The sequence below is a fragment of the Poecilia formosa genome, unplaced genomic scaffold (genome assembly GCF_000485575.1).
Source record: "Poecilia formosa unplaced genomic scaffold, Poecilia_formosa-5.1.2 Scaffold17, whole genome shotgun sequence".
NCBI lineage: Eukaryota > Metazoa > Chordata > Actinopteri > Cyprinodontiformes > Poeciliidae > Poecilia > Poecilia formosa.
The window spans coordinates 81,187-93,234 of NW_006799956.1; the positions used below are offsets into that span (position 1 = coordinate 81,187).

The 12,048-nt window shown below is 41.8% G+C and overlaps 1 protein-coding gene across 1 annotated transcript; it reads left to right on the plus strand.

The window, feature by feature from the left end:
- The first annotated feature begins 8,427 nt into the window (after nucleotides 1-8,427).
- On the plus strand, nucleotides 8,428-11,713 carry pthlhb (parathyroid hormone-like hormone b). Its single transcript, XM_007546818.2, has 3 exons — nucleotides 8,428-8,849; nucleotides 9,010-9,130; nucleotides 9,661-11,713. Exons 2-3 carry the CDS (start codon nucleotides 9,027-9,029, stop codon nucleotides 10,049-10,051), a joined length of 495 nt encoding a protein of 164 aa, XP_007546880.1. The 5' UTR covers nucleotides 8,428-8,849; nucleotides 9,010-9,026; the 3' UTR covers nucleotides 10,052-11,713.
- The last annotated feature ends 335 nt before the right edge of the window (nucleotides 11,714-12,048 follow it).

Below are 12,048 nucleotides of genomic sequence, written 5' to 3' on the forward strand. Positions count from 1 at the left end.
GGCGAGGAGAGGACAGGAAGATCTCCAACAGTCGTCGCCACAAAGCGTTTCAAACACCGGTGGGCACCGTGTCCAGACATTACGCTGGTCGCAGTAGCCGCTGCAGCGCCAAGGCCAGCCCCACCGCATCACTCAAAGCCACAAAACATAAAACACCACAGTGGGTTTTATGTTGTGTGTAAAACGCCATCGTAGCTCGGGGCGTTTGCCCCCCCCCCCTTCTCCGCCGGCTCCGTTTTCTGCCCCGAGACAGAGCTATCTTTACATGGACGAGCTCTGACTGTGAGCGCTGCCCTGTATGTTGCTTGGCAGCCGGGCCGAAGTTTATGGTAATGGTTTGGGTGATAGGTCAGGGGCATGAGGGTGGTGGTCACTGTTGATGGCTGTGTGGGGTGTCAGGCCGCGTCCAGCTGGCCTACGAGTCGCTCCTGAGGTCAGTGTGTTTGTGTGAGGCTGGAGGGGCGAGGGGGCAGAGGGGGGCTTAGACATTGGGCAGCTTGTGGTTTAGGTTTGCGGGACAAGTGTGGGGTAAGAGCCCTCCCGCTCCCTTCTTCCATTAGGCCCGGAGCACAGGGCCCACTGCAGAGAGTCGAGACCTGAGCCCCTCCGTCACCCCGCCCGCCGCGCCGCTGCAGCTGCCAAGAGAGAAATGCTAATGCGCTGGGCACCTTCCGAGGCCAGGTCAAAGACTGAAGCTGTTGACTTATTTTTTGCGTTTGGAATCAATAGAAATACTTTCTAGGACACTTTTTTTTTTTTTTTTTTAATCACACACACAAAAACAATTCAGCTTTTACATGGAAGCTGTAAAATAATAATAATAATAACAATAATAATAATTATATATATATATATATATATATATATATATATATATATATATATATATATATAAAAGAGCACCACAGGTCAGATGAGCCTAGCCGTGCCAGGGAGGAATCGTTTCATCTTAGAAATACATTTTACAGGCAAACCGTCCAGTGGCAAATATTTCCTGTCTGAAAAATAATGATTTAATGTACCTGCACTCTAGACCGAGTCCGGACAGCACGCTTTTGTCCTCGCAGGACCTCCCCGACTCGCTGTCTCCAGGAGCCTGACATTTATGGCGAACATAAAAACAATATGTAGTTGTAAATATGAACTCGGCCCTGCTAAGCACTACCTGAGGAGGATTACCGTACATCAGGCAGCTGAAACAGAAACAGACAAATCTTACAGCTCCGTTCGGATCAAATAAATGTGCGGCGCGGGAGGCCGTGTTTGGTTAACCCTGAGCAGGAATTAGGTAATGTTCAGGATGTATGCCTCTTTAAGTGGAGAAGTGGCGACCCTTCTCTGACACTCTGACTAAACGCTCCATTGTGCATTGTTGGACAAAACCTAAAAAAAAAAATGTGCATTTCGAGTTGGAGTTTTTCCCTCTGAAGTGTGTAAGGCATGAACTAGTTTAACGTGTTATGTTTAACATTGTTGAAGTCATGGTTTGGGTCTTAAGTCTCTTTCTTAGGGTAAAATGTTTGTTTTCCTCTTAATATCATTATTTGATTGTATTTTCAGAGGAGTACCAGCAATATTTATACATATGTATTTTTGCTTCATTTTTAGAGGCTCAATGAAATGTTTTATCTTAATTACTCAATTAGTTTCTATGGAAACTATATCAATTTAGATTCAGTGCCCCCCATTTGATTTCCTATGAGGTTTGCAGCTCTTTTTTACTCAGCATCATTTGTTGTGATTGGTAATATTCAAGCCAAATCCACATTTTATTTTTATTCAATCCACATTCAACCAATAAACTAAATATTTCTGGAAAATCTTACTACGATTTTGATTTGTCGCATTGAGGCCTAAGAAAAAAAACGTAAAAAGGATCAAAATTAAAGTAATTGATCAGAACATTTTTTGTGAGTTTATGTTAAGAGCTAACAAGGAGCTCATATCTTAAGTAAATAAGTCTCTTGTCGTCACTTTGTTTAAATCCAGACTAAATGGTCCCTAAAGCTGAAGCGAACAGCTCGTCTGAGTAGACTTTTACTGTTTTAAAGCAATTCCACTTTCCACATTATTTTTTAATCCAACTGCCCTGAAATAGAAAAAAAAAGCTACATTTCATATTAGTTAGAAATTTGCACAGCTAAAACAACAGAACGATTTAGTTTCAGTCACGCCGGAAGTCCTGTGTGAGCCGAACAATGATGACCTCAATCTGACCTCATTACTCGGGGGTATGATGAACAAACTTAGTCATTTCTCTGTCACTTAAAAGCAACCGTGAGTTATTATGCTGTGGTTGAAAACCACCCACTAACCTAACCCCAGCCTTAAAATGTAAAACTGTCTTTTTATGGACTGCATGAAACCTGGCTATAAAAAATGACCAAGAAACCACTGACTCAAAATAAAACCGGTTGGATCGATTCGACGCTCTGGTCTGCTGAACATTCATTTGAAAGAAGCAGAGCTGCTGAAAACAGCCAAACCTGGAAGAGGGGAGGGAGGCTAAAGAGCTTTCCTCACATGACGGTTATGATTAGTAGGCGTGAATGAGCTGCAGAAGACTCCAAAAAAAAAAAAAATGCTCACAATAAAACATTTTAAAGCGGACTTCAAATGAACTACCTGAAATGGTCCGTACAGTAACGCGTGTTAAGAAGCCATTAAGAGGGAAAAGCAGCTCTGCAAATGTAATTTTTCAAGTGAGGTTTTCCAGGATAACAAACTTTAGGTTCTCATATGAGCACTTCGAAGCCATGAATGCACCATAAAAGGGACGAAATATACTTTAAAACCTCAAATATTTGAAAGAAAAGAAAAAAAAAGAATGACATTTAGTTTGAAACGCTGCCGCACTCAACCTGTTTTAAGATGCCTCGGATTAGGCTGAAGTGAAAACCAAGCGCGTGTTGTTGTTGTGTAATAGCGTCACTAGGAAAGAGAAAATTTTGAACCAATACATCACGCCTACATAAATTACATGGTGAATAAATGTAACAGAAGTAGGAACTGTTGCAGTTACCCAAGCCAGAGTTTATGACATAATAGGGTGGGTCTTTTTCAGGGAACGAGGACAACACCTCTAAAAATAGGCTTGAAATGCTCTACGTGAAATAAATGTTTATCTTGGTGCCGGGTGCATGGGCCTGTTGTTTGGAGAACAAGGGTGCAAATACTTAGAAGCCTACCTGGGTGGGTGGGCGTGCTCTGAGTGCTGGACGTGTGAACGTGGAGTCGGTGCGGTGCAAGAGAGGGATGAAAAACGAACAGGAATACTGTTCTGTGTTGAGAGTGCAATTTAGCATGAATCAAAAGCAGCTTTCCTGGCTCCCTTTCCACAGGCTTCAGACTGCCAGGAAATGGGATTTTTTTTTTTTGCAGGTAAAGTCTTTGCAGAAAGGAATCAGATGAGGTATTTTTTTCCCCCCACGAAATGGTAAAGTGTTGGGGCTGACTCTCTGGAAACAGAAGAAAGTTTGATTTTGGAGAGGGAGCGCGGGGGTCCCACAGCTCCAAAACCTTCCTGGTCTTAGGGCTGAACTGAATGATTACTGCTTGTAAAACTTTCAGTTTTCTATTAAATACCACCAACCCGACTTGCCCAACTATGCAACTAATCATCGCCACACAAAGAGATATTTTACAGATTTTAGTCAGGAAGGTAAATAAATCCAAAGAGTTTCTGCATACAGCCGACGGAGGATTTGAAATAGGTTGATTGGGCTCATACTTGTTACATCATAAAAGTAATAACTGAAAGAACAGAATTTCATTATTTCTCCTGTTTGCCAGAGTTGCATCATGTACATTAAAGGACAAATATCATAACTTTCTCCAACTTTTTTCAAATCTCCACATCCATTGTTGGCTCATTAGGTGATCACTTTGTTACTTTTCGCTCTTTGTACGGTGTCCTTGAGTGCCAGAAAGGCGCCTTTGAAATAAAATGTATTATTATTATTATATTATTATTATATATTTTTTCCCCCAAGTGTAAAAGAAGAAATAAGGACAAACTCTGCCTATAATTTCAACTCATGAATAATATGTATTTATGATCGGAGCAGTGGTTGATCAAGACATGAGATCAGGAGGCAGTTGAACGTTTCCTACACATAATCAGTGCATGTTTTAATCATAAGGCTTCAAATAATGTAGCAGGGGCATCAGTCCTGCTTTGGGCATTAAAAAAAAAAAAATCACAAAATAAAACGTACTGAGAGCGGACATCACAAAACCTTTGGAGGATATTGCAAAAGTAAAGATGTCACGAAATATTTACAAGTTCACAAAAACGAAACGTTTAAGAAAAACAAGTTTTTGCCTATCTGTGGTATAAATAATCTGTTTCTTCCTTTACGTGTTTGCTAAAACTGCTATCATGTTGAGACAGTGTAATATGAGACAGATATTTTGTGAAAAGATTAGTCTCTTCCACCTTCTTTCTTAAGTGTTATTCCCATCAGAAGAAATGCACCAAAAACAACCAATCGTAGCCAAGAAGGAGGGTCTTAGCGCTGCCTATCAACCTCATGTGCTCAATATGATGATGGCGGAGAAACAACTTACTGTTACTGGAAAACCATTTATCAGTGGCTATGCTAACTAGTCTGAGCATTGAGAACAGACTGTGCTAGCTGCAGCATATAGAGCAATGGGGGAAAGTGGGAGGGAGGAATAACCAGCACCACACGGAGAGTAATTGACAGCGCTAAGACCCGCCTCCTGTCTCTGATTGGTTGTTTCTAGTTAGCACTGGGAGAGGGCAGAGGAGCCTGATTTTTTTCATGTCTCATACTGTCAAAATATAGTGACAGTTTCAACAAATGAGTAAAAAAATATACATATATTTTTAATAAAAGTTACTGCAGCTTTAACGGCTGAACACATGAGATGGGTTGCCAGAAGTTTCTCTTTCGCTTTAGTTTGCTAGAAAGTTTTTTTTTTTTTTTTTTTGGCAACCTTGCCCAATTAAAATTTCTTACTAATCTCAAATTTGTTGGATAAGACACAAGAAAACAGTAGACGTTTCTTAGTAGATATATCAGGAACCAGCTGCAGATATCAAACCAACCGGGGGAAAATTATGTAATTTTGTTCTTTAGCACTCGGATAAAGAAATAAAGTCTGTGTTCTTGGGGAGCGTATATTGGCCTCATGTTTCCTTACCTGTTCTTTACTCCTGGCAGTCTCCTTTGAGCTTACATAATGCAGAGATAGACTGTGCAAGGTCAACCCACTGGTGCTCAGATCGCCGACTGTTTCACACAGTCTCTGCGAAAATTAAACCCCCGCTGCAGCTAAATATCATGAGTACTGCTTCGAAAGAGCAGTAATTTATTGACTTTAATAAAGATAAAGTCATTTGTGGACATATTGTACTGACGGAGTTCACATTAAAGCAAAATAAGAAACCAGAATGAGACACCCAGTTTTATTATCTGGGAAACGTCGCGCTCCGTCGCCTTTCTGGACCAGATCTTGGTCCCTGGTCGAGTAATTTGTCATAGGAGTGGCGCGAACCGTGTGGCGCCTTGTGTCTCAGCCTTGGCCATCGCTCCACTTGCTTCATGACCCTTCGACAAAAAGTGTTTTAAACAACTTTATTGGGCAAATTTCAATCTTTTTTTTTTGCATAACTATTTCATTAAATTACCCATTTTTCCTCCCAAGTCGGACCGTTAGGAAAAGTAAATATGCTAGAAAGGATCTCTAATAAGCAGCTGGATATTTTCCTGCTAAAAAATCTTTTTTTTTTTTTGTCAAGAAGCAAATATGTTTTCTTTTTCAATTTGTAGTCAAGCAGTCAACACATCCTCATTATCAGAGAACAGCATATTTATTTTAGAAGTCCCAAACGTTCTCCTTCTTTTTTTTATGTGGTTTTAATCCATCTTCTTACAAGTCAACATATTGACTAAAACGACCATTTGACCTGAGCACAAAGTGGGATTAAAGGAAAAACGGACCACCAACGGTATCTCAGTCCACCAAGAACGCAGGTTTCCACCGACGAAGGAACAGCCACATAAAACCATGTAATCCTTGCACCGTCTTTATGAACCATAGAGACGTTAAAGGAAACATAAATGGATCACCGAAATCTCTGGGTTTTAACACAGTACGCTCTGTTGCCCAGGAAGAACTGGTCAAAACCCAGGAATGATTCATGGCAACGTTTAAACGGATTGCACCAGGCATAAACTGAATCGAAGCAACAGCGCAGCACTCCTGGTAATTCTGCGCACACCCACACTAAATCCGATTTTCACTGTTAACTTTCATTTGTTTCCAATTACAGTATGCAATAATTACTTTGAAAGCTTGAAGAAACGGCAGAACAAACTGTACCAAATAAGAATTTATGGGACCAAGCTTGCCAGCTGCGCGATGATGAAGAAAAAGAACGTAGGAATGCAGTAAAATCTCTGTGAAAATTTAATTTTGTGGGATCTAAAGCTCTTTTTTTTCTTTTTTTTTTGTCCAGGAAACACAAAATGAGCAGTACACAAACTGTTGTTCAACTGTTCATTTTGAAACACATTGTCTTGAAAAGTGTTTTGACCCCTTTACGACTGTAGCTGCCATCAGAAGTCACCAGGTGCGTCTAACTTAATCTCAGAATAATTACAGCCGTTCTTTGACGTCCTCAGAAGTTTTTTTGGGGGGAACGGTGACGAGCGAGCAGCATCACGAAGGCCTAGAAACACACCAAAAGGTCAGGCATAAATATATCTAGAAGTGTGAAGCAGGGTTAGGTTGTAAAACAATATCCAAAGCTTTGAGTATCTCCTGGAGCTCTCTTCAATCCGTCGTCTGAAAATAGAAATAGTAAGGCACAACTGCAAACTTACGAAGACCGATCACAGAATCAGACAGGCTGGATACGGTGAGAACTGGAGCAGAGAAACGGCCCAGAGGTTCATGGTGATTTGAAGCTGCAGAGTGTCACGAGGCAAATGGGAAAACTACCTTCAAACAAAAAACAAAAACAAATGTACGTTGGTTTGTCCAAAAGTCTGGGCTTTATGGAAATGTGACAAAAAGAAAACCATTGTTAGAAGAAAGACGTAAAACATCCATCTGTTTGCAGTCCATCACTAAGAGGACGAAACAAACAAAAAGGAAAAGGCTTTGTTCAGTTGAGGACAACATTGTGTTTTTTTGTTTTGTTTTTTGGTACATGCAAGATGATACACGTTCCAACAAAAACAATAAATAAAGAAAGGACACTTTGAAGTATCTCCGTGGTGATGCATGGTGGTAGCACCATCATGCTGTGGGGATGCTGTCCTGACTTGACTTTAAGGCATGAGACTGAAGTTGAGATGAACCTTTAATGCTTAAAATCAACCATTCTCACCCTGCCACTAAACAGGAGTAACAAACCAACAGAAAAAGAAAACAACACGTCTGCAGATCCGGAGGAGACCAGTGGAGTTTTTTATTTAACCCTGGTTGCTTCTTTCAGAAACCTTTTTAGGGTTACACATTTTAAAGTAAGAATTAAAATCACGCACAAAAAAAGCGACAACCTTACCACTGACCTTGCAAACGTCAATGGAAAGCCCCTCATTTTTTTTCAATCAGCGCTGCAGTTTTCCCTGCCGATAAAGTTTAATAAATGTAAAGCCGCGCAACGTCTCACACGCAGTCGCAGCTTGCGCTGCAGTACTTAAATATTTCTTCCCATGTTCAGCTCCGACGCCGACCTTTGGAGTGTTTTCACGTCACTTTGTCACAGAGTTAATAATTTTATAAGACTTGGATCCCTATCCAAACAGCGAATCTGGGAGTAAACAGAGCCGCCATAAAACGACGCACTCTTCTCCTCTCTCTGCATTAGGTGGATATGTGAGCGCCCCCCTCCCTCCCCGCCTCAGAAGCCACTGTGACCATTCGGTGGTGAGTTGGTTTGCCGAGGCAGAACGACGGTGAACTGAATGGTCTGCAGCGAGAGGCTGTGGGTTGGATTTCTTTGAGGTTATGGTCATTCTCCCCTGGGAGAGTGGTTAGGCCGAGGTGTTTTCCTTGGAGGAACCCTGCCCCTCGCCTTCAACCGTTCACTCTCCACTTGGTTAGCGTATGGTTACCCCTATACACTAATGTTTTCTACGAAAGATTTACCACTGCATGCTTTATTTATGGCCTCTTCTTGTTTGGGTGTGTGTAAAAGTGTTTGATATCATTAAAATAACATTTGCTAAAGAGTTTCTCTTTCTTTCTCTGTGTGCGGTGGCCCTTCGGGCGTCTTTCCATGTCACAGCAGGTGTGTGTGTGTGTGTGTGTGTGAAGGGTACGGGGGGAGGGACAGAGGTGAGGGGTTGGAAGGTTGGGGAGGGGGCACAGACTGGATGGAGGCTGAGGTGGCTGCATCTTCACCTAAAGCGGAGTTTAACTTTCACTCAGCTCCTCTTGCACACACAGGCTCCCTCACTGCGCCGGACTGAGATGTTTTCTTTCTCGGCTCGGGCCACCAGAGATGATGCTGCTGCTGCTGCTGCTTCAGAGTAACTCTTCATAGAGCTTGCTGGAGAACAGAGTGGCGTTGCAACGCCGCAGCTAATGGGGCTGCTGCCACTGCTGCTGCTGCTCTTTCTATCTTTGTCCCTCTTTTAATTTGGACACTGGGGAGAAATGAATAGCTCCACACACACTGTTGGGAGGCAAATGAATGGAGGAGACTCGTGGGGAATTTCCCGAGGCTGACGTTACACCAAAAGAGATACTAGATGGACCGAAAAAATGCACATGGCAGGATCATTTCAAATGTTTTCCAACATATTTTTCTCTGGAGTTTAATTTCTTAACCTTTGGCGTTTTTTGTGGAATTTAACTGGAAAGGTTGTGTAAGTTCAGTTTTAAAAAAAAAAAAAAAAATTCATTTATTTGTTTTATTAAACATTAGAAATCGATAGATAGCAGTAAATCTTAAAAATCTAAAGATGAATGAAATATGTTTTATTTATTCATTCATTCAGTAACTCATAACGTGATTTTGTTCTTCAGATTTTTGTGGATCAAGCATGTTTGCTTTAGTGCTGCTTCACCAGTGGAGTCTGGCTGTGTTGTTGCTCTGCTTCCCGGTGACTTTCGAGGGGAGAACAGCTGATGTGCTCATTAACAGAACGTAAGTCATTTTTTACAGTTTACGACTGAATGCACAAACTTTAGGATTAGCATAAAAATGCCATTGTGCCGAAATACACTAAAAAAGTTTCAACTAATTCTATTTAGAAAGTGCAGAACAATTTTACATGGATGTAAGAAACATGTGTGTGTGAGTGTGTGTGGGTTCTTTCTCTTAGGCTGGTCTTAAAGTCAGAGTAGTGACAGGTCTCAGACATGTTTGTGCTGCCACCTACTGTACTGAGGTTTCCTGAATCCTGACCATAAATTTTAGCTGCCTCACATAAACTCAACACTGCGGAGTGAAAAAAATCCACCAAGCGCTACAGGAAAAGCTACGAATTGTTGTTCTAAATCTTTGAGATATACTAAATAAACATTTGATAATCATAAGAATGTTAGAAAAGGCTAAAAAGAAACAGCACATATTGTCAGTAGATTAAATATACGGAAGCCCCAAACATCAAAATTCAGCTCATTTTCAACACTTTCGCTCTGTTTTTAACAAACCCCCCTTTCTGCTTCTGTCAGGAGAAGGTCGGTGAGCCACGCCCAGCTGTTGCATGACAAGAGCCGCTCCATCCAGGAGTACAGGCGCCGCACGTGGCTGCAGGAGCTGCTGGAGGAGGTGCACACGGCCGGGGAGCACGCTCCACCTGTGCAGAGCCGGACCCAGAGCCAAGTGTTCAGCGGGAGCAGCCTGCAGCAGAAGCCCCAAGGGGCCAGCAAGGACCTCCTAGAGAGTGTAAACCTGGACGGAGCCGTCCCCCACCTCACCCAGGAGACCAACAAAGCCGCGGCCTACAAGGAGCATGACCTTAAAGTTGGCACCAAGAGGAAAAAAAAGCCCCGGTTAGGGCGACGCAGAGAGAACGAGAAGAAGAGGAGAAGAGCCCGCGCCGCCGTCGGGATGGGGCCGTGAAGAGACAAAGGATCCCGTCTATAGACCCCAGGACGCTCTTTTTTTTTTTTTTTTTTTTAAATGGTGCTGCACTAAGACACTGACACAGACTGATCCCTGACAGACTGTTTCTGGAGTCGGGGTTGTGCTTGTATGATAGACTGTATTTTGCATACTTCCTGGAGTTTCAACATGAAATCTTAGGTTCATATTTATTAGGAAGATCGTCCCACCTCTGTAACTCGGTCGTCCCTGGGACGTCTTTTTTGTATGCATCGTAATCTATAACCAAACGTGTAACAGGCCGAGCGGACGAGGAAATGCTTATTTTCCTTCCGCGTAAGAACCTAAAAGGAACAAGAAATCTGACAATCTGCTCAGATCACACGGTCACGGTGAAAAGAAAGTACACCCTCTTCCGATGTCAGAAATTAACGCTCTGAGCTTAAAAGTACTTCTCTCTGACCTCAGGTGTATAAAAACCCACAACAGATTTCAGTACGTCATTAATCATTAAACAAAGATGAAGTCAATATGGCTGAAAGTCATTATGGCCTATGACTCAATAATTTGCTGAGCTGCCATTAGCTGGATGTAGTCACTCATATCGATGTGGATCCCCCCCCCACTCCTTTCTATACAGCATTTTGTTCGGTTGTTTCAGTGCGATTCTAGATTAGCTTAATGTCAGAAATATGGCTGCAGAACAGCCTCATGAAAACCTTCGCATGCAGACTAGTTCACGTTCGGCTCACAAGTGAGTCCGGGTCCCCTCCAGATCATCAGCCCTCCACCGCAGTGTCTGGAAGCCGGGCTGATGGTTCAATGTGACGTTTTCGTCTCTCACCAAGCCTGGTCAAGTCAAGTTTTCAGTCTCAAGGTTCACACAGATGCATTACTGCAAACCTGACAGTATTTTGTGACGATTCTGGCAAACCTCATTAACAAGCTCACACTTCTGTGTCCTTTTCTGCTTGTACTGTCATAAACTTCTTTTGTTTTGCATTTACAGGCCTGTAGAGTATGAGGTGTACCTTTATGGATACTTTGGCATTTATTTGAACATTGCACATTGGTGGAAGGACAATCTCTCCTGGGAAGACTGTCAACTGTCTTACATATTTTTCACAGAAGAAATAAACATCTCATGGTAGACTAAGAGGCATCAGCAGCAGGTTTTTCTCCTTGGCGCTATGGCAACAAAGATCTTACACCTGCCGATGGTTGTTCAATCAATCAAGCCATTTCGATTTGCAGAGGGTTAACTTTCTTTTTGCCTGACTGTACCTCTGTTCAAACGGTTCAGCCATAATTTATTTCATTTTGAAAGCCTATATTTATTTTGTGAATGTATCACGGTGCTGCTGATTTAATTCCATTATGCACTTTAGTTACATACGTTGTGGTTGAATTTTAGCGTAGCGACTGTTGTTGATGGTACTGCTTTCCTTCCTCCTCACCTCAGATCCCTTATGGACTCATAACTTATCAGAGGCATCGTCAGAAAAACGCTTCTGTTGAATTAAGTTACAGTTTTGTTGTTTTTTGTTGGTGGTTGGTGTTTTGTTTTGCTTAGAATAAATAAGCCAAAGCTCAACCCAGCTTCGTTGTTCTGGACTTGCACTGAGGGAATGCTGTACATGTTTCCAGTTAATCAAACATTAAAAAAGTAGCTTTTAGGTACTTTTTTGATTTGTGGTGTCTTTATTGACCGTGTTGCCAGATATGCACGTTATTCATGTTGCCAGATCGGGTCGGTTCAAGTGATTTTACAGTTCTGGACAGTAGAGGGTGTGGCTTGATAAAGTTGATCTCTGCTTTTTTTTAAAAACAAAAACGTGGTCAATAACAGTTAAATCCTGGCCTATAAAGCTATAACTCCTTTCCCCTCATAGATGACATTCCCATTTAAAAATGTCACTTTGCAGTTCTGTTTATCTTTGCATGTCATTAAAATAAATCCATTAGTTGAGCTTAAACAACAAGGCAAAACCAGCTGAATTTAGTACTTGTATGAC